This window comes from Sciurus vulgaris (genome assembly GCF_902686455.1).
Source record: "Sciurus vulgaris genome assembly, chromosome: 2".
NCBI lineage: Eukaryota > Metazoa > Chordata > Mammalia > Rodentia > Sciuridae > Sciurus > Sciurus vulgaris.
Window position 1 is genome coordinate 107,567,022 of NC_136462.1, and position 23,577 is coordinate 107,590,598.

The 23,577-nt window shown below is 34.0% G+C and overlaps 1 protein-coding gene across 4 annotated transcripts; it reads right to left on the reverse strand.

Moving 5' to 3' along the window:
• Positions 1–506: 506 nt before the first annotated feature.
• BNIP2 (BCL2 interacting protein 2) lies at positions 507–22,159 on the reverse strand. Of its 4 annotated transcripts, XM_079125935.1 has the most exons (13): positions 21,961–22,101; positions 19,349–19,447; positions 16,667–16,773; positions 15,700–15,767; positions 14,856–15,032; positions 12,774–12,950; positions 10,564–10,666; positions 7,600–7,731; positions 6,299–6,385; positions 6,100–6,198; positions 5,515–5,550; positions 2,572–2,619; positions 507–1,076 (listed from the first exon to the last, which is right to left on the reverse strand). In XM_079125935.1, the coding sequence occupies exons 3-13, from the start codon at positions 16,714–16,716 to the stop codon at positions 1,052–1,054; spliced, it is 1,002 nt and encodes a 333-aa protein (XP_078982061.1). In that variant the 5' UTR covers positions 16,717–16,773; positions 19,349–19,447; positions 21,961–22,101; the 3' UTR covers positions 507–1,051. The 4 variants fall into 4 exon arrangements, with proteins under 4 accessions (XP_078982061.1, XP_078982062.1, XP_078982059.1 ...); XM_079125936.1 differs by lacking the exon at positions 19,349–19,447 and having other exon boundaries at positions 21,961–22,159; XM_079125933.1 differs by lacking the exons at positions 19,349–19,447; positions 21,961–22,101 and adding an exon at positions 21,653–21,831.
• Positions 22,160–23,577: the final 1,418 nt, after the last annotated feature.

Genomic DNA, 23,577 nt, shown 5'->3' on the forward strand with positions numbered 1-23,577 from the left:
TTTACCAGCTTTTTCCTCCTTCAATCCAATCTTGTTTACACATCGTACATAGCCTGTAAGTTTTCTGCTGGATAGAAGATATGATCAGCTGCCATGTATATAGTACTTTCCTTAGGAGAGAGATTCCGTGGTATCTCAGATAACAGCTATATCCTTTTATAAAGGTTTCCCTTCTTTTCAACAACTCTGGTAGACTCTACTTAGAATCATATTTCATACTCCTCCTAACCCCTTCAGACTATTAAAAGCTTAAAAGTGGGGTTCGTATCATGTCTCTCCTTGGTGCTTGCTTAGTACTATGAACAAAGCAGAACACAGGATCAAATTACCTCACACTTTTTAAGAGAAACTTCTGGTTAAAAAGGTACTCAGAGCCCAAGGGTAACAAAGACCATGACAGAAAAATTAAACTTGTTTAGTTTCATGGTCTTGGCAGAAAGTTAATAAATTATAAGTACTTTCACATCAATCAGTAATGGAAATTAAAATCAAGTATGGGAAAAATGTCATAGTTCCCTCTGAAATTTAATGTTCTGACAGAATACAAGCTATTTCTGTTTTTTAAAAAAATTGAAAAAGACCATTTTGCAACAATATATATTTAGGAATAATTTCTGCAAAAACAAAATTTAATAAACACAAGAAAAGAATTGAATAAATATTATTCTTTGTAATTTTTGAAACCGAAGAGCCAAATACTTAATGTGGTGCAAAACCATCTATTAAAAAGCTCAGTCCATTTTGAGAAGATAAAGACATACTGATGAAAGACTACTTGAAATCATTTACAAATATTATCTAACCACAATTAAATCCAACATCTTTATTCATAATCCCCATATGGTACATTCTGAAGGAATGCCTGAGTAGTTACTGTTAGTTTATTTCTTCAACACAAAGTGTTTCTAAGAATTCAGCAAGAATAATGGTTTTGGCTTAACTCATTGTAATGACATTAGTACAGGATTGCCTAGAGCTGCTGGATCCAAGTCAAGAGGCTGCTGAAGAATGCTTCATCCAAGGAATCCTCCAGCATCTCCCATAACTGGACTTAAGTCAGCATGCCAAGTTTAGGACTGATGAGGACAAAAAGTAAAGGAAAAATTCCCTTTTGTAGCAGACACTTTATATTAAAAAATGACAATGGTAAAGCCATGTTTGTATAAGTACAGGAGAGAATAAATCTTAAAAAGCTTAGCACACATCTACTCCAATTTTGCTACTCTACACTTCTCTTTTTGTAAAATAGCTCACAGGAAATGCTGGACAGCATGACCTTCAAATATGGAGAATATCAAATTACTAAGCGTATATCGCTCAAGTACATGAAAATTTTGGACAAACCTGTTGTTTCAGAATGATTCTGTGGTTAATTAATAGCTCTGCTTTGGAGGCACAAATACAATTTATTTCAATAAAAAGTAACTTACCAAATGAAACAAGGAGCTTACATGCTTAAATGTTTCATCCCAAACAGCACATTATGATGATGCTCTAAGGCATACAAAATTAACTTAATTTACAGTATTATTGTCTATTATCATCAAACAAACTTGAAAGCACATATTTGACTAGGTCAAATTACTACTGAGTTCAAATAATTGATATGGAAGTAATTTGGTAAAGTGCCCACAGTGAGAGCAGTTTAAAAAGCAGCCCCTGTTTTCTACAGAAATTGTGACAGTGAATACACATCACATTCTCTGCAATACTACAAAGCACTCACACGCATTCTGGGGAGTGATACCCTGGACACAGAGCTTATTTCACATTAGTGAACAAATCTAAGACTTATAACAATTCTGACTTTGGGCCAGAAGATAAAATATCCCATATATACATATATACAAACCCCAATTTCTAACCTATTATATTTCTAGTTCTAAAAATGGCTTTTTGATTTATTTTCAGAGGAAAAAGTGTACAATGCACTTGTATTTGTGCTTCTGAATGAAGGAACAATATACATTAAGCGAGAAAAAGCTTGGGATGATACTCATCTACTTAAATTATGTACATGATCTTTGGGTATTTGAGACAATCAGTTTAACTGACCCTTGCCTTAGAGCAACTTAATTTTCTAGAGTTATTCAGGAAATGTATTCAACCATTTACAAAATCAAAACACCTAATGTGTACTTTATAAAATCATGATCTTATTTACCTGCTTTTTCTTCCACAAGATAGGTATACATTAAAAAATTTTGCTCAAAAACATAAAAATATATATTATTTCTTCCTTTGCCATTTATGCATATAAATATTTTACTGAAGATGCATCATCATTCAATAAACAAATGCAAAAACTGCTTTATAAAGTGTAGTTCTCTTCTAATTAGCAATATAAAATACAAAATTACAACATAATTAACCATTAAAGAGCTAAATTCAAGAGATTTGCAAACCAATACAGCAGTGAACAGTCCCTTGTACAAAAGTCCATTAAGAAAAAGTCAATTTTGTAACAGATTACATAGAAATGCAAGCAGATAAATGCATTATAAATGCAAAAAAGAGCATTGCTTCATCAGCACATTCTTCAGTCTTGTTTGAACTAGATGCCAAACTTACTGTTCACTTTTCGGTTCATCTTGTTTTCCATTAAGCTCCTGATCAACTCTGTTCAACAAAATATATAAATAATGAGATACCAGCAACTGAACAAACCTTTCTAAAAATAGTAACTACTTATAGCATAGAATATTATTGTTAAAAAAAAAAAAAAGCTGTGCAAAGAAGCAGACACAGAAAAAGATTACCAAACATTATTTCCCCAACCAGAAAAGAGAATTTTTAAAGGCAAGACACTGCAAGAAATATGACTACTGTTTCTTTAAAGACTACAAAATACTTTACATACAAACTTATCTGAACTTCCTTAAAAGTGCATGACATAGCTGCAGCAGGGATTCAAGAGTGAAGAGACTGGTAACACGAAAATAACTCCCTCAAAAATAATGATTTTGTTAACTGAAATTTGAAGGGGAATGGGGGTTTAGCTCAGTAGTAGGGTGCTTGCCTAGTATGCTTGAGGCCATGGATTCACAGCAAAACAAAAATATTAAAGTGTAACTAAAGCCACCAAATTATCCTTAAATGATTATATGATCTTAAGTCTAGCAAAGATATATGTTTATTGAAACCTAGTCATTTTTCAAAATTTATTGGTACACTTTGTGAATGTCTTTCACTTATTTTGATAATAAGAAGCCATAAGAATTTAACCCAAGAAATACCTAAATGTGCATTAAAAAAAATCTCACTGGAGATTAGTGGTGGTTTGAACAGAGGTCACACCAATATTTAGGCACATGGGGATTAGAAGGATTACATAATTACTGCGTAATTATAGACAACCCTTCAAAGATAACATACAACAGTCTATTACTACCATATATATAGTAATTTGAATAATTTATGTGGGACATTTAAAATAATCTGGTATGGTGTGGGAAGAGACTGTTCATACTTGTTTCCATTACTATGATCATCAGGACCCATTACTATGATCACCTGAATATCAGTGAATCACATCTAAAAGCTCTGGCCTGGCTGGGTGCAGTGGCACATATCTGTAAACCTAGTGACTTGGGAGTCTGAAGTTGGAGGATAGCAAGCTTAAAGCCAGCTTCTGCAACTTAACTAGATCCTGTCTCAAAAATAAAAATGGGCTGGGGGTATAGCTTGGTGGTAGTACTCCTGGGTTCAATCCCTGGTACCAAACAAATAAATAAAAAGCTGTGGCCTGTTGTAAAGCTAGATTAACATTTAAAAATATTCTTTATAAATATCTGAAAGGTGTGTATTCCTGATAAGACATGCAATACACAATCTTTTCAAATGTGAAATATACTTATGAATTAATAATAATAATTATTTTATTTTTAAACCGCTGAAACATTTTTACAATCCCTAGTTGCCTGGCCACACTGGCACTTAGTTATTTGAAAGAATATCTGAGACATTTAAAACTGCTGTACCTCAATACTCAGTTTTGTACCCTTTTAAACAGCAGATTTTAACATGGAGATACTGCCTTATATAAGGTCCATATCTAGCCACTATTTTGACTTTAAAAACATTTTTCTGTATTAAAATTGAATTTTATTATTCTCAAACTGTCAATGATTTATTATTTTTTAAGGCTAAAGAAACTATAAAAACTAAGTTCCTTAAGATATTTGTAATAATATTATTTAAAGTTAAACACAAACAAAAGTAAAAAACAAAAATCAAGATAAATAGTAATAGGTTTCAAACAATTCATTTAAATAAAAAGTATGAGTTCCACCTTTTATCTGGAGCTAAAATTAACTTTCTGACAGTCGATTAAAGACTAAAAACTAAAAAAAAAAAGACATCATACAGCACATTTCAACAAAAGCTACTCATTTTAAAATCCAGGAAGTACCTGGCTTCAAAACATTTTATGATTGCAGATTTTATTTTAAATTCCAGTCACTTGTATGGCAAATGCATAGCAATGCCTAGAAAGGAATGAGAAATCAGCATGATCTAAAAACACTGTCCACACTCTTTGTTGGTTAAACAACAAAGAGTCATACAGAAATGTAAAGTTATGACTCTATCACATGGTCACCTGAATGCTCACCAAAAGAATGAAAATGTATTCAAAATTAAGAATGTTCCAGTACAGTTAGTTACAGCTGGTTCCAACTTAGCTGGTCAAAATGATAAACACATATATGATCACCACTCATCTTAATTCTGAAGAAAAATTTATTAAACCATGTTTTGATAATTGTCAATTTTAAAAAAATCTATTAACAAATTAGATCCAAATTAGATCTAAGTAGATCTAACAAATTAGATTCAAATTCTACTTTTCTAAACTACTTTATAAAGTGGTAACTATTTTATACCTTGCCTTTTCCTCTTCTATGTCAACATATTAATAGATAACAGTTTGTTATGCTCAAAGCAAAAGTATTCAAAATTAAATTTAAAATGGAAAGCAGAGTGTTTAACTGTTAAATGGTACATTGAACTTTTAGGTATTTTACCACATGTACAATTTGACTGGTTAGCAGGCTATTTAATTTAAGCATACAAGGAAATCAATGTTGGTTAGCCAAAGAGTATTTGCATTGCAAATATAATCAACCCCAAGGAAACCAATTTGATTCCTTAAGAAAGTCTGCATAAAGCACGGAGATTTAAAGAAAGGAATGAAACAGACAATCTTAAAAGTACTTGTTATTTTAAATAGCATTCTTAGTAATTTCTGTGGTTTTACCGTGTTCAGACCAGTAAGGAAAGAAGAGGGGTTTTAATTCCTAACTGGCATTATATTTAGTATTAAAATAGGATGAATCCAAGTCATATTCAGCCTCAGGAACTCTGGATTCCTCCTATATTCGGATATTGGGGTGTATTTATATTTACAAGTGCTATTATCTTTCTCTACAAGCTAACCAACCAATAAAGAAAGAGTTAGTCTGTGCGATGCAAATGGACTAGTCTAGATGCAACCCAGTCAAGGTGTGCATGTACCTTTTTTGTTTCTTTTTAAACTTTTCTTCTTCATACCTTAGTAAGGAAGAGTTATTTCAGTAAATACACATTATGAGATTACCAAAAACTTAAAAAAAAAAAAAAAAGACTAAAAATGAAGTCATATTAAGTCTGCAGGAAAAAACAAACATATTTAACATACTATGCAGAAAGTAAAAATTAACAATAAATTTGGCGTAGATATATTAAAGAGACTAAAGCTCAGATTAGCCTTATACCAAGTCTTTTTAGAAGTTAGATGGAAATATGTGAATTTGGTAACAAAACAAATTCCAGTCACTGGTGAGTATTAAGGTTAGGCTGATTTTTTTTTTTTTTTTTGGCAATATGATCTTTCAATGCCATCCATCATGAGTTTACTCAAATTTGGAGAGCAACATGTTTAAGTACAGAGAATGTTCCTTAGTACTGACCAATCAGGAAATTAGCTCTTATATTGAAACCAATCTTTAAAAAGCTGTTAAGAAATATGTGAAGTGAGGAAAAAGAATATTGAAAACTATTATATCTTGCACATCAAAATACAAAGATCCAATACAATTAAAGGAATAAAACAAAACATACTGTTTTATGCATTCTGGTATGCCAACATATTCCATGGGAACAAGTTCCGCTAGTTCTGCCAAATTAAAGACGTATCTAATTTTTTGGCTGAATTTTGAGCTACGGAAAAAATAAAAACAATTACCTCAATATTTCTGACTAAAAGTACTGACAAGAAATTTAAATAAGGATTTTTTTTTTTTAACATGAAGAAAATTACCTAATAAATGGTCTTGTAACAGCCAGGAGTGTTCTGATAAACCAAGAGGGATGCACAATGATTAGGGATTTTAGGTTTTTCCGTAACCTAGAGTTAAAAAAAAAAATTAAAAATTTCTACAAATTCTAATACTTTTAAGACGTGCACGTTTATGTAAAAAAACTGAAAAATGTCACCCCAAAGCTCTCATTCAGGTATTAATATTTTTAAAGACAAGAAAATGCATTCTTGAACTGTGATGGCTCTTTCTATTGCTATAAAAAAAATTATTTCGTTTGGCCAAATTTATGTATACAGTATAGCATTCATTCACTGGTCTTCAGAACTTGCCAACCAGAACTTGTCAACCAAGGATAATAATGAACATAGAAAGCAAACTATTTTCATTTTTCAAGACTAGGGAGAAAGTGGTACTAATTTCTTCAATACCATGAAAGGCACTGTGCAGGCAGAGAGGTGGGAGGAGAGATAACTAAAGGAACACCATGAATCACATCTAATGCCTGTACATAAGGACTAACATTATGACTAAAAATTAAAGGCATTATCCTAGACCTCTTTAAATGACCAGATTAAAAATGTTTATTTATCATGCATATTTCACACATAAAATGATCATTAAACATGTACATATATTTATTTAATTACCAGTGTGAACCAATGCCAATTAGGTACCTATTAATAGATCTGAGTTGATAAAACTAGTTTGAATTAACCATAGCAAGTCAAACCAATTGAAAGATTCAAGTTCTTTCATTAGCACAGATAACTAAGTCCTAAGATAATATGTATATTCTGGAGTTTTTTTCCAAAAAAAAATTATAGCTAAACTGGTATCTTTAAAAAACATAAAACATACTAAGCACTATAAAGGAGCACTCAAAATTTAATAGGAAATGTACTATGTTCTCCATCTTTTCCCAAGATATAGTTTACTTGATGACACTGGAAAATACTGTCTTTAGAGAATAGAAACCTATCATGAAATTAACATGTAATTCAAGAGGTAGAAATAGTAGTTTTCCTCTCCTGATACTGAGGATTGAACCCAGGTGTGCTTATACAACTAAGCCACATCCAGCCCCTTTTATTAATTTTTTAAAAATTTGAGCAGGGCCTCACTAAGTTGCTGAGGCTGGCCCTGAACTTGCAATCCTCCTGCCTTAGCCTCCCAAGTTGCTGGGATCAGAGGTGTCTGCAACCTTGCCTGGCAAGAAGAAGATACAGTATTTTAAAGTGGAAATCAAATATAAACCAACTGAATAAAGCCATCTATAAAAACTATTCAGTGTTTATGTTACCTCCTATCAATTTGCTGATAACATTTTCTGAGCCATCCCAGACTGGGCATTTTTCTTCGAGTTGTTGCACCATTTAAATAAACTATCATGTAGTTTTCTGCTACTAATAGCTCCAAAGTGCCAATAACATACCTGTAAAAATAAATTAAATTTAAATCTTAATGAGTATCACTGTGTAGAACTTAACTAGGTTCTCCAAATTATACAATTCCTTTCTCTCCCAATCTGTGAGAGCAAACACAATTAAATTTACAACTGCATTAGCTGGCATTATAATTATTTAAACAAGTTATTTTTTAGATATAAATATTAAAATGTTTATAGATTAAATGGCATGATGTTTGGGATCTGTTTCAAAATTGTACAGGGGAAAGAATTGAGAATGAAGTCTAAACTGGTAATTGCTGAAGTGGGTGACTTATACATGAAGATCTGATATATTTTCTGTATATGATTTAAATTTTTCACAAAATACATTTTAAAAACTGCATCAGAATAATCTCAGAAACAGAATAACTCTTTGGAAATACAGGAGAAGTGAGTCAGCTCATTACATTAGGCTTCTATGGGTAAATGTAACTTAGCCATATGATTCTAAGATGAAAGTTGCATTTTTATATTTAATGTATCCACACATGTACATAAAGAAGTTGGAAAAGATAATCTGAGATATACCTTCCAATTAAAAAAATGTCTATAATGTCTATAAAATCAACACACATAAATCTACAGCATTTTTATATGCAAGCGACGAAACAGCTGAAAGGGAAATGAGGAAAACAACTCCATTTGCAATAGCCTCAAAAAAAATAAAATACTTGGGCATCAATCTAACCAAAGAGGTAAAAGATCTCTACAATGAAAACTACAAAACACTGAAGAAAGAAATTAAGGAAGACCTTAGAAGATGGAAAGATCTCCCATGTTCTTGGATAGGCAGAATTAATATTGTCAAAATGGCCATACTACCAAAAGTGCTATACAGATTCAATGCAATTCCAATTAAAATCCCAATGATGTACCTTACAGAAATAGAGCAAGCAATCATGAAATTCATCTGGAAGAATAAGAAACCCAGAATAGCTAAAGCAATCCTTAGCAGGAAGAATGAAACAGGGGGTATCACAATACCAGAACTCCAACTATACTACAAAGCAATAGTAACAAAAACAGCATGGTATTGGTACTAAAATAGACAGGTAGATCAATGGTACAGAATAGAGGACATGGACACAAACCCAAATAAATACAATTTTCTCATACTAGACAAAGGGGCCAAAAACGTGCAATGGAGAAAAGATAGCCTCTTCAACAAATGGTGCTGGAAAAACTGGAAATCCATATGCAACAGAATGAAACTAAACCCCTATCTCTCACCCTGCACAAAACTCAACTCACAATGGATCAAGGACCTTGAAATCAGACCAGAGACCCTGCATCTTATAGAAGAAAAAGTAGGCCCACATCTTCACCTTGTTGGCTTAGGATCAGACTTCCTTAACAGGACTCCCATAGCACAAGAAATAAAAGCAAGAATCAATAACTGGGATAGATTCAAACTAAATAGCTTTCTCTCAGCAAAGGAAACTATCAGCAATGGGAAGAGAGAGCCTACAGAGTGGGAGAAAATCTTTGCCACTCATACTTCAGATAGAGCACTAATTTCCAGAATATATAAAGAACTCAAAAAACTTTACACCAAGAATACAAATAACCCAGTCAACAAATGGGCTAAGGATATGAACAGACACTTCACAGAAGATCTACAAGCAATCAACAAACATGAAAAAATGTTCAAATCAAAACTACCCTAAGATTCCATCTCACCCCAATTAGAATGGCGATTATCAAGAATACAAGCAACAATAGGTGTTGGAGAGGATGTGGGGAAAATACACTCATACATTGCTGGTGGGACTGCAAATTAGTGCAGCCACTCTGGAAAGCAGTGTGGAGATTCCTTAGAAACTTGGAATGGACCTACCATTTGACCCAGCTATCCCACTCCTTGGAGTATACCCAAAGGACTTAAAATCAGCATACTAGAGATACAGCCATATCAATGTTCATAGCTGCTCAATTCACAATAGCCAGACTATGGAACCAACCTAGATGCCCTTCAATTGATGAATGGATAAAGAAACTGTGGTATATATATATATATATATATATATACACACACACACAATGGAATATTACTCAGCTATAAAGAATAATAAAATTATGGCATTTGCAGGCAAATGGATGAAATTGGAGAATATCATGTTAAGTGAGATAAGCCAATCTCAAAAATCCAAAAGACGAATGATCTCACTGATAAGCATAAGCGGATGATGACATGTAATGGGGGGTGAGAGGGGGGCAAGAATGGAGGAAGGAGGGACTGTATAGAGGGAAAAGAGAGGTGGGAGGGGTGGGGGGGAAGGAAAAAAATAACGGAATGAATCAAATATCATTACTCTATGTAAATGTATGAATATGCAAATGGTATGCTGTTACTCCATGTACAAAAAAACAACATGTATCCCATTTGTTTACAATAAAAATAAATAAAAAAAAATATATATCAAAGATTTTTTAAAATTTGGGCTGTTCACACAGATAAATTCAGTGACTTTTTCACTTGGTGACAGATACTATCTATCGCATTGTCCCTTAAATAGTGAAGCATGAAAAGTTGACATTTTTTCACACCCTTGTGCTCTTTCCTTACAATTAAATGATGTTCTGGTTTGCATTTGAGGAGTCCCCCGAAAGCGCAAAAAAAAAAAAAAAAAAAAAAAAAAACCAAAGTCAATTTTTCTGTTGAGCTGGAAAAACTATAGTTTCATAATTCCAAAGAGGAATGACTTAAGAGTCAGAAATTGGATTATTTATAATTTTTACATAGCTTAAGTTCACTTCCTTAAACTAGAGATCTAGTTAGCTCAGAATTCTGTCTAAAACATTTTAAGATATACTTACTTAAAGAGATTGTCCATCAGGTATCTATAGTTAGGTTGACCACTTTCAGGCATAAAACAGACAGCAAACACAACAATGGCATTTAATCCATCCCCATAATATCCTGAAAAAGAAATCACAGACAAAATCACCAGCATGATTTTACTCAAAAGATTTTTTTTTTAAGAGAGGATATCTGTATGGTTGATAGAAAATAACCAATTAGCATAGTTAAAAAGTCAGCCATATTTTAGTAAGTAGACAAATAACATGATATAATCCAAAAAGACACATCTGAAATAAAACATTTTATGCAACTAACAGTTAAAGTGGGAGATTTCTAAAAATTAGTTTTATTTTCAACAATGCCTAACATTTTGTAGAATTAAGGATATTAGAACCAAGAAAATTATATCTGGCGTAACTCTCAGTGAAGAGTACTAATGTGTTTCAACTGCAATATTTAGATATTAAGTCATATTCAGTAACAATTTTTTTGCTTTAACTATCATTTCTATTGTTTCTAAATATGAATTGAAAAGACTGAACATTTCAAGAACATTAGAATCTTCACCAACTTTGCTAATTCCTTAGTTACAAAACATATCAAGTGTAATTGTTCAAGAGAAGATGCCTTAATTATTTTCCTGTATGAAAAATAGTGCTATTTTTGAAAGATATTAGGTTTAAACCATAAGGCAGGTTTCACAACTTTCTTTCAATGAGCTGAATTAATGCATGTCTGTGGACTTCCTGATTCAGATTATCCTATTTCCTTCATCTGAATAAGATTAAATTAGGCAGAAGAATATTACTGCAAATATTCAAGTGATTTGCTTTCAGATGAATGAAGATTGTAGAAATAAGGAGGGGAATGCATTTGGCAGAAAGTAAATTAAGCAGAATGATTCTATGTGGAAAAAAAAAAAAATCAATTTGCTCAACCCATGTATGCCTCTTTCCAGCATTAGGAGGATTTAAAGAAACATGACTTGCTCTATAGGGTGATTTGCATTCTGACTGTCACTAACATTCTGGCGCTATTTACACAGTACCTAGGTAAACTTCTATGTATGGTACAGTAAGACTGACAGGAGTGATAACTTGTACTTTCATAGTTGTCCCATTTGACTAGAAAATTTCCTAAGGGAGAGAACTCAACTTTATTATTTTTGAATACCCCATAAACATGCAACATGAATGCTCTACAAAATTGTAGAATGAGCTAGTTCTCTAACAAAGCTAAATGATTTGTTTAGGGCTTTAAGGTAAATTGGTAGTTAAGAGTTTACTTATTAATAAGCAGTCTTATTCATAGTCCAAAATGGAAGTGATACACAAGTCTATCAAAATGAAAATGGTAAGTAAATGTAATTCATTCAGCAATATAAAGGAATAAACTATAGCCAGGCATGGTGGTACATGACTATATTCCCAGCAACTTGGGAGACTGAGGCAGGAAGATTTTAAGTTCCAGACCAGATTCAGACCAGATTGGGCAACTTAGACTGTAAGACTATTTCAAAATAAAAAATAAAAAGGGCTAGGAATGCACCTCAGTGGTATAGCACCCCTGGGTTCAATACTGTTACTAGGTGGTGGTGGGGCAAAGGATATATGCAAGAACAAGGATGAATCTTAAAAATACACTGAACAATAGTAGTAAAAAAGCATGCATATTGTATGATTTTGGTTACATAAAGTTCTAGAATGGGCAAAACTAATCACGGGGGTAGACATTAGAAGAGTGGTTACCATAGGGGGTGTTCATTGCAAAGGCTTATTAGAGAATTTTCTGGGGCAATGAAAATGTTCTGTATGTTTAGGAGTGTGGAATATATAAATGGGCATATGTGATTATGTAAGTATTTGTCAAAACTCATTGAACTATATACCGATGATCACAGCATTTCACTGTATATAAATTATAAATGCATACAAAGGGGAGAACATAAACTCCCTGTTTTAGGTGGTAGAGAGATGCGGTGGATGGGAGATAGTTTCCACTGCATTTTTTTTGTACTCTTTGAACTTACTATATACATATATTGACAATTTTTAAATGTAGGCTTAATCCTTTTACTTCAAGCCTGTTATGTTCCTAAAACAATATGAGAAAATATTTATTATGTTTTCAAAGTTATGTAAGATCTCTGGGGTTATTTTCTAAAAGCATTTTAGAGTTCTGATGCTGCATTAAAAAAATCTGAACAACCTTCAGTAACTCTTACCTCCATGGCTGATAACTTTTTTATAGGGTTCAATTGCCTTCATATCAACCCTGTGGTCCTGTTCTCCAATCCTGAACATACGCCAGCGTCGTCCATCTTCTTTTTCTTCTGTTGCTGAATATTCAGTGATTGAGCCTTTCCTAATTACTTCTGTAGTTTTGGGTTTTGGAAGATCATCTGTCAAAATAAAAGGGTTTTGTATTACAAATTGTTATTTCTATAATAAAAATCAAGTTGTAAGTTAACCACTCTACTATCTAGATTTTTTAGAGATTTTTATTTTATTTTATTTTATTTTTTGAGATGGGTCTTCATTGCCCAGGCTGGTCTCAAACTCCTGGGCTCAAATATTCTTCCTGCCTCAACCTCCTGGGCAACTGGGATTACAAATTACAGGTGTAAGCTACCATGATCCACCATTCAAAGAATTTTTGTTACACCATCTGTGGAATTTGAAATGTCTCTTCCATACCAGAGGAAAAGTCTTGCTTTTATTTATTTATTTATTAAATATATTTTTTAATTGGCAATGGGTCTTTATTTATTTATTTACATGCAGTGTTAAGAATCAAACCCAGTGCTTTGCACGTGCTAGGCAAATGCTCTGTCACTGAGTCACCAGCCCAGGCCAAGGCTTGCTTTTAATACAAGGCCATTTATACCTTTGGGCATCACAGTTTTATGAAACTTTTTGTTGCCCAATTCAACGAAGACAATCACAGTGCAATGTATATCAACAAGTTCAGAAAAGACAATTCATAGAGCCATCAAAATCTTATATTGGCCCTACGGCATTTCCAGATCTCTCTTATGACAGCACTGTCCAAGGCAGTTACTACCACAGGTTACTTCGAGAAACTGAGAGCTGATTTGCTGATTTTTTTTTTTTTTGAACACAAAAATTAATACCCCCAAATTGTAATACCAGATAGAAAGTGGTTAACTACTCAATGATCATTTCTTGTTTGATCAGTCTTATAAAGCAGAAAAGTATAATATTATGAAGAATACATGCAAAAGTCTATTCAAATTACCATGAGCAAAAGCATAAGCATCAATGATTAGGTGTAATTTATATTTTGAGATTGCAGTTTAGCTGATTTTTAATGAAGTAATGATTTTCAAAATTTTAGTATCATAGTCCTTACCAAAAGATGGGGGGAGGGGAAACCTACTGCATGTTAGTTGTTTGTTTCCAAGACAAAGCTGTTAACGGAAAATATCCTTCCAGGAAATGACTACAGCAGCATTAAAGAAAGAAGAGACAAAACACATAGGCAGAAAACTATTTCAGTATCTTTATAAAATATTGCTTGTTACTGGACTGCTTATTGAACCAGTAAAACAGGGAAGAACAAAAGATACAGCTTATCACTTCACTGTAGATAAGATATCTAGTGTTAAACACTGCTTTGAAGTAAAAAATCATTGTAAAGATAGAATACATATATAAAAATTATTAACTATATAAAAATATTGTAGGTAACAATTATCTAACTCAAGAAAGCATGCAAAACAAAACACATGCCAATTCCTTGGAATTCCAAATAATTATAATGATAAATCTCAGGTTTGGGGGTTAAGAGTATACATTAATACCAGTTGGTAATTTCATAAAGCAGAGCACTACCAGACAAACCTACTTTAAAATCACCCCCTTAAATCTTCTCTCAGAATTCCCTCTCCACACTTTTAGTACATTCCCTATCATATGTCTCTTCGAAGGATTTTTCCTTACTTGATCAACTGAAAAGATCTTATCTGGCAATATTTTTTCATAATTGATGAAAAAAACCACAAAAATTAGGCATTATAAAAAATACGACTACATATATAATCTACTATAAACAGTTTTGAACAACATGGAATATTCAGGTGTTTGCAGAATTTTTAACTTAAATATATGAACACTGGAAAGAATAATATTTTGAACAAAATCCCCTAATAATTGATTTTAGTAGGCTTCATGATCAAAATTTTAAGGCTTACCAAGTATTTCCTAAAGAAAATGAAATTGCAAAAACATGAGTGTGTATGACAAATATTCATTAATAAAGATCAGATAAACAGTAAAACAATTACCTTCCCACTCAAACTCATTACTGTTCTCTGATGGTGTGTCTAAACCATCCAAGTCAATCTCCCCACTTTCATCCAAATCATCTGACAACAAAGAGCCATCACTAGGATCCAGTGTCAAGCTAATCTCTGGAGCCATTAGTTTCTTTCTTACTTTATTTCCATTAACTTCTAGTAAGCCTGAAAGTGGAAAACAAACAAACAAAGAAACAAACAAACAAAGCACAAAAATAGTACAAGGAATGCTCAGATGCTCAAGTTAAAGGAGAGAAACATTTCAGTCACTTCATTCTTGAGAAAAACAACATTAAACAAAACCCCAAGCACTGATTTATGAAACTTAGTATTTGATTACTACTGCTATTTTTGGTGGCACTGGAGATTGAACTCTGGGGTGCTCTACCAATGAGTTTATTCTTATTTTTTGAGACAGGGTCTCAGTAAGTTGCCTGGTCTAGCATGAAATTTACAATCTTTTGGTCTCAGCCTCCCAAGTAGCTAGGATTATAGGCATGGGCCACCCTGCCCAGTTTCATCACTATTGCTTTTATATCACTGGCAAGAGAACAATGAGGTATCAATGTCTTTTTAAGTAACAGACAGAATTTACAGTCACCTTTTACTACTAAAAATGCTCTCCTACTGTAAAAACTTTTAAAAACTGAGGGTATGTTTTTGAGGGTTAAATTCCCCATGCACTTCAAAAATGTTTTCCTCTATGTTCAATTTATCCTTTGGCTCCATATGATGGAATAAAAGCTCACAGTGGTTTTTTTTTTTTTTTAACATAAAGAAATATGTTAAAAATATCCCAAGTCCACTGGAAGTACAAGTATCAAGTTCTTACCAGGCTGGCTCTCTGGTCCAGTTACATCTAGAATATCTGCTTCAATACTATCATCTTCTGGTAAAGGTCTAGAAGACACAGAAATACTCTTTAACCCAGAAATTACAATTTTTTGAAGTTTAAAGATCTGTTAAAAACAAAGCTTATAGAAATATTATGTAGAAAACAGAACAAAGCAGTATTTCGAATTGACAAATTAGTAATTTACAAATCAATTTAAAAAAAATTCTGACTATTGGGTAAGTAACAAATTGAAGTCTACATAAATGCCTTATGGCAGCTCTTATCCAATTATAGAACAGAAAATTTTACACAAATTATAAAATGATCCAAATTGACAAATATAATGTGATGCATCATGCATCAAATGACAAAGATACTTGTTAACTCACAATGAGAATACAGTAATATTGGCTACAATTCATTTGAGTTTGGCATTCCATATTACTATCATCATCATGTGCTAAAATGACTCAGTTCTTCCACCTATACCTGCTAGCCATATGCCACTTGAGTAAGGTACCTTACTGGGTATTAGGATGTCTTATGATCATGATTGGCACAAAAGTATCATTTAAATAGAAGGTCTGTCTTTGCAAAAGTGTCAGGGTGGCTAGTTGGATAACACAGAAGATCCTTGTTTATTTATTTACTAAGTTTTTTTTTTTTTTTTTTTTTTTTTTTTTTTTTTTTTTTTAACAGGCAACTTAAAACTCCCTTGTTCTAGGACCCTCTCAGATGCAAGTTTTAAAAATACCACATTAAAATACTGTTCATTAAAAAAAGTATTTTGAAACTTAAATGATCAAAACAGTTAAGAAAAATAAAAATTATATGTTGAGTTGAAAAATGAGACTCATTAATGATCATCTTAATACTACTTTCCTAAAACCCCCAATATTCATTAAGTAACACCTTGAAAAAAAGTTTTGTTCTAAATTTGTTTTCATCAACAAGCAATGCTCACATTGGAAAATCTTCATCTTGCCATTCTTCTTTCAGTTCTACACCTTCCATTCTCAGCCTGGATTCAATGTCAACTACCGACTCCTGATAATCCAGAGAGCCAATGTCCTGTGAAGAGAGAAAAATTGACAGTAACTTAATTTCCACTTCACATTTTTATTGGCTGAAAAGGTGCAATCTTATACCTTAGTTTATACTTCTACTCTATCAACCCTAGAGCTTTTAGTTTACTGGTCTGGTTATGAAACCAACTTACAGGTTGAATCTTTTTTTCTTTTAAAAAGTCAGAAATTATTCACAGTACATATATTCCTGTTAAGGATTGTTTGTAAAAGGGGTATTGTTAAGTGAAAATATTTGTTTTCAGTTGCAAATATGTACTTTGTGTGTCAAATTGTGATTTAAAATGTCTTTCATACTTCAAATTGCATTAAAAATTTGAGGTAAAGCAAAAAAACAAAACAAAGCAAAAAAACAGTAAACACAGGACTGGGTATTGTTCAGTGGTAGAGCACCTGTCTAGTATGTGCAAGGCCCTGGGTTCAAACCCTAGTACTGTAGATAGAGCTTGTTTCCAGAAATTGAACTCAAGTAAACAATACTTACACTCATGATTCAGCAGATCCCAGTGGTATGCTACCATTTATATTTTCTTTGTAGTTGTGATGCCACAATTCTGAGTCAGTCTACTATAACTTGTCAGTAAACAGAATTATGCTAACTTTTTTGATTTGCTTCATATGCATACCATGTTCTTTTCACAGTGTCACTTTTCAGACTGAACTTAGTGATATCTTTACTGTAAGCAACTACATTTTAGCTTGTGTTATGAACTTTCATTTTAGTTCTTTTTTTCACAAAGGGTATGAGTGCCAAAAAAAAAAAAAATCATCATTTTACAAAGTGAAGAGTCTAGAGATATTCCCTTTTGTTGATGGAGTAAGAATTACAGGTTTAGATATAATATATAAGAAGTCATAAAAAGTAGCTGGTAAACAGTGCAACAAAAACAGTGACAAATACAGTGAGGTATAAATGGTAGTTCATTTACATTAGTGAATCAATAGATGAAGTTATTTAAAAAACAGCAGTAACACATATTTCTTAAGATCTATGGAGTATCATTAGAAGTACCAAAAACAAAGTTAACAAGTAGCTGATGCCAGTAGAAGAGAAAAGAGGGTGGTGTGGGGAGAATGACTCAAGTTCTTACTGTTTTTATAATGTCTTTCTACACTATTTGATTTTTTAAAACTATGTGTATAACTTTAAAAAAACAATTTTCAAATGATACCAGTCATTCACATTCATATCAATTGTTCTCCTAAAACAAAGATGTGGTCACGTTTTATGTTTGCCTTATGTCCTTACAGCACTCAAAGGATATAGAAAGTTGTACAAAAAACAGTATCATTTCCAGAACAAAAAAAATTACAATGGGGATTTCTTAAAGTTTTAAATTTCACTTGTTAAATTAAAATCTGTTGTCAGTCAAGACTGGAAAGATCATCCTGGTATACAATCAGAGGAAAGTTTCAAACATTCTCAAAAGGTTTAAATTTTTGAAGAACCACTCACGGGCACAGAAAAAAAATGGCAGATACTGACTTCCTCACAAAAATATTTGCTTGGAAAAATTAGTTTATTATATACAGGAATGAGGCATTTTTAATTCTCTGAGAAATTAATGAAAAGAAAAACACTTAAAATACAATGATCTTGACTTATTTAGCAGTTTCTCTATTTCTAATACATAATCTATACTGTATTAACATCTATTTTCAAAGATGACTTTATAGACTGCATTCTGACAGGAATCCTTCTCTGAGTGGGTGGGTGAGAATTAAAAGGGTGGATTGGGGTGGGGGACATACTTGTCTCACCAAACAATCCCTTCTATTAGACAGAGAATGAATAGAAAAAAAGAGACTAGTTTCTCCTAGATTTTTAATTCACTACATTTCTTAATGTTTTCTCAAGTCTTTGGTACTTGGCTCTACAGTGAACAAATGTATTTCCCTAAATTCAAAAATCAGAAAAGCTTTTCATTATCTTGTCTCCCCTTTCTACGGGGGTGTTGGAAAAAATACCGGGATGTTCTGGGTTATCTTTTCAAATAGCTCAAATAATTAGAAAAATATTTAATATTTCAAAAATAAAAGCAGTGACTGAAAGTTGCAATATTCCCAACTTCTGGAAGCTGCTTGGCACATTACGGGTGTACAAATATTAAGTGAATAAATACTTAATTGTAAGGTATGACACTGAAAACTTTGTTCAGCCTTAGATTTATTTTACTTGTTCAATAGGATTCTTATGGTTTACCCCTCAAAAATGTAGTGAAAATATTTTGTAGGAATCCACACACATGCGATATAAATTTCTGTTGGTAAAATTATTCCTTATTTGTAAGAGGAAATATTTGTGTTATGAAACTCTAGAAGACAAACCAAGTCTTGTAGCTAATTTACCACTTGAACAAGCTTATCACTTGCAAAAAGCTCCTTTAAACAGAAAGTCTTTCAGTTCTTTCAGCCTACTTCTTCAACTTTTACTCTAATATATTGAAAGATGTGATGATGTGATGTTAATACATCTCAGTATATTGTTCCAGACATTTAGTTTGGTGGTTAATTAAGTTAGTTCAACAGAACATAGGAGAGAGAAACATGATTAACTCTACCTTTTCAACAAAAACTTTAGGGGAACAGTACACTAGGTAGATAAAAACAATTTCAACAATTCAGAGTACTGTTCTTGGAAGCACTTTATCACCAAACAGCTGTAAGAACAGGAAACAAACAAGAAAGGAGTTAATATAAGCACAACCACTTTGAAGGAAATCAGGATATTGCTGACTCACAAGTTAACTGTGGTTGTTTCCCATTTTTTGTTCAAAGATTTTTTTTTTTAAATGGGGAAATAACACTTTAATATGCTACTTGTGAAAATAACCTAATACAAAAGAAATAATCTGATTTCTCAATAGATTGGTGGTAGTGATAGCACATCCTTATTTGTGGTAGGCATCTGTGGAGGTCATATGATAAAATTTGTCTTTGACCTCAATGAGATTAAAAATCAAGGAGAATGGATTTCCTTCCAATATAGCTTCAGAAGGGAAGTATGGTGGTAAATCCAACCAAGATGAAGAAGGGAATTTCCACGCACAGCTTAGCAAGCAAAAATTAAATATTAAGATCATTTTTAGAACTGTCCAGACTGTAACTTACAATTTTACTATTACATAGTTTAAAAGTGCTTCTAGAAGAAATGACCATCTCTGCAGAAATCAATTACAGCAGGCAGAAGGAAAACCCAGGCAAGTCTTTCACTTACCCATTTAAAAGAAAATGTTTCATTCTAAAATATTTATGTTAACATTTTTATGAACAGCCTATATGTTTATTAAGACCATCAACACATGTCTGAGAAAATCCTGCATGTTCACCTGTCATTGCTTCCCTTGGGATCAGGTAGATTTTTAAGAACGCAAGGAGTCTCTATCAGAAATGTTAACTCAAAATTTGAAGAAAAACTTGAATGGTGTTGACATTTCACGTGAAAAAAAAAAAAAAAAGCACAGAATAGTTATACCACCTACATTTATTCAATTTTCAGTGTGCAGAACATTAAAACCTAATACCTGATACCTGTTATAGAGTTATAATATTGGTTATAATATAAATTATAATTTTCCAATATTACTATTCTGCTTCGTAAGATGTAAGGTTAATGACACCTTTTTATCCTGTCAAAGAGAATTTATCATATACATATGTATACACACACACACATATACGCATATACTTTCTCAGATGCCCTCCTCCCTTATCACTCCATCAGCCTATGCTAGATACAATGGATAGAACCACTGTCCCAAAGAGTGCTTTTCAAATTTACCAACCATTTTTTTTAAATCATCTTATGTTTCAATCAACAACTTTGTAAGGTATAAAACATTGGTGTTATCATTTTCATTTTATCTCACATGAGGCAAATGACAACACACCCTCCTTCCCAGATCTGGACCAGAATTGTTTCTATTATAGCACACTGTCTCCAGCTCATTGGCAACTTTATACAGAATAAATCTGTAATGCCAGATTTGGTTACACTTAGCTTCAAAAGTCCTGTAATGCCTAACAACCATAATAGTTTTGTTGTTTTGTGATAAGCTAGTTTAACTTTCATGTACACAGAGGTGGGTCTGTAATAGTTCCTGTACATGCCCAAGATATTAGGCTGCACTAGAAACAATTGTGAAGACTAGAAAAAGTTTAGACAGAATGTAAAATGACAAGATCTAAGAATAAAATGTGCAGTATGTCCATAAAACTACTAGTTCACAGGAACTTAATTGGGTAATTTCACTTATGACTTTGGAAAGCTTACACATTTACGAATTTCTTTTACAGATTGCAGAAATTTTTAGAAAACATTTGAAAAGATACATTTAATTGAAAATAGGAAATCAAACATTTGGAAAAAGAGATCCTAATTAAAACAAGTTGAAGATGAAAAAGCAACACTAAAATGCAAACACACACTTCATTCAAGTAACTAAATGGGAGACACCATGACTACCTTGAAGAACACTACAAAAGCTGTGCCCTCAGAGTTCCCAGGACAGACAGACAAAGGAAGTTTCAAGAAACCTAATACAGACCCAAATAAGTTTTGATTTAACACGATCTGGTCTAGTAATTCCCAAAGTGGCATTAGATATATCCGGAAAATCCCAACAATTTTTTTTTGCTAAGATTTAAACAAGTCGCGTTGGAAACACGCAGGGACTCGGCTTTTCATGTACACACCTATGTTTGTTTTAGCCTCCCAGAAAGGTTTACTAAAGCCCTGATTACTTATGCCGTTTCCGTGTCTATCCCCCGAGGGTATGCGGCACACCAGAAGTCCAAGTTTCTTTGTTCTGCACCTGGACCGATACTGGTCATAAATAAGGAACCACAGTCGTCCGTCAACGTACCAAGGCTGGGGTGGTGGGGGGAGTGGAGAAGGGGGAAGGTTCCATCCAGGCACAACCATCAAACGGAAAAGCAGGAGGCTAGGGAGGAGCGGGTGTTGGCAAATGCAAGCAGAACCAAGGGCGGGGACCTAGGCTGGGCGGGGATCCGGGAAGCACCTCCGGAGCAGGTTCTATGGCGCCCCCTACAACACACACCCCATCGAGTTTCCCCTCCCGGGAGACCGTGGACGCACGCCCCACAGGCGTGCGCCCCCAGGCTTTTTCCCAGTCCAGACTCGCCATGCCGAATCCTCCCAGGCCGCACTAACCCCGGAGGAAGCCTTGGCCCCCTCGTCCTCTTCGCCCCTCCAGACCGGCGACGTGGGGCTGACTGCCAGGTCGCAGAAGGCGGCGCCGAGCGGAGCCCGCTCCCCTCGGTCAGCAGTAGAGACCCGAGCCCAGCTGCCGGGCTGCAGCTGTGGAAGCGGCAGGAGGTGACCCGGACGTAGTGATGTGCCCCAGCGGAAGTGACTACCTCCCGGCTTTCTCCAGGCGTGGCAGCAGGCGGAAGCGGAGGCGTGGTGTCATTTTGAAACCCACAGCGTCGCCCCGCCCCCTCGGCCTCGGGGGCTCACGCTGGCCCACGATTGCGCGCTCTGCATTCCAGCTGGTCGGGTCCGAGGCGCTTAGGCGCCGCCAGGGGCTCTCCTTGCTTCCTCCGATTTTGCGGTCCGCACGGACACCCGCCTGCAGATTCGACCAGACTTTTATTTATTTATTTTTCTGACTTGTCCTTATTGATCGTCACAATAACTGTGTATTACGGAATGGATAAAGAGGAGGAAAAATATCCGATGCCTCATTTTGGGGAACTGGACGTTAGAGGACTCCTGAAGAGTTTGGTAAAATTCCCCGGTGAGATCCGCTTGACAGGAGTGCTTCTCAAAATGCGGGGAGCCGGCCTCAACAACTTAGCGTGGCCGTAAGCAACTCAGCGAGATCCGGTCTCTAAATAAATAAACAAAATAAAATAAATTAATTAAAAAAAAGAAAGGCTAGGGATGTGGTTTAGTGGTAAAGCGCCCCTGCCTTTACCCGGCGGGGTCCCCCACCCCACACCGCCACGTGTGGGGAACGATCAGTTTATTATTTTTAAAAATTTCTAGTTAGTTTTGGATCATACTTCGATAAAACAAAAATAGAAAAATTAAAAAGAAGACCCGCACAAAATCCAAGTCAAAACTTTTTTTTTTTTAGTAGAGCAAAGGCCATAAAATTACTTGTAAAAATGCCGTGAAAGATCTCAATTTCTGTACTTTTTTCATTGTGGACCAACAAAGAACAATTCTCAGAAGGGTTGGGGTCTGTGAACCACACCCAGAAGCATCTCTGATTTATGTTTTCAAGGAAATGAGATTAGTTTGGAGAACATCATAATCCCCCTCAGAAGTTTCATCTACTAAATCCATACGCAAGTCCAGCGGCCAACTATTTGAGCAATTCTATTAGGAAATGATCAGACCTGGATGGAACAGAAAAGTAAAAATTCAAAATAATTGACCCAAAATGCGGCTGGCTGGATTCATGTTGCTTAGGCAACGTTTATTCACTGTTGGCAGATGATTAACTCTTCTGTGCCTCGTCTACAAGTGGGGGGAAATAATGCCTACCTCATAGGGTTTTTGTGAGATAAGGTAATTCATAAAACTAGTGGTTGGCATGTTGTAATCCCATGTAAGCGTTTAGGCATCATTATCTTTCTCCTAGTAATTTTCCTAAATAGCTGGCAGAGAAAAGAAACTAATCAGAGCTTTAACTAAACAAGTTGGACCATTTAAGAAATTTCATCCTTTGTTACAGATTTTTTTTATAATTCCAAATTTTGCTTTGTTTTGTAATGTGTAAAATTTCCCACAGGGTGGCAGAAAATCATTAAAACCACATAG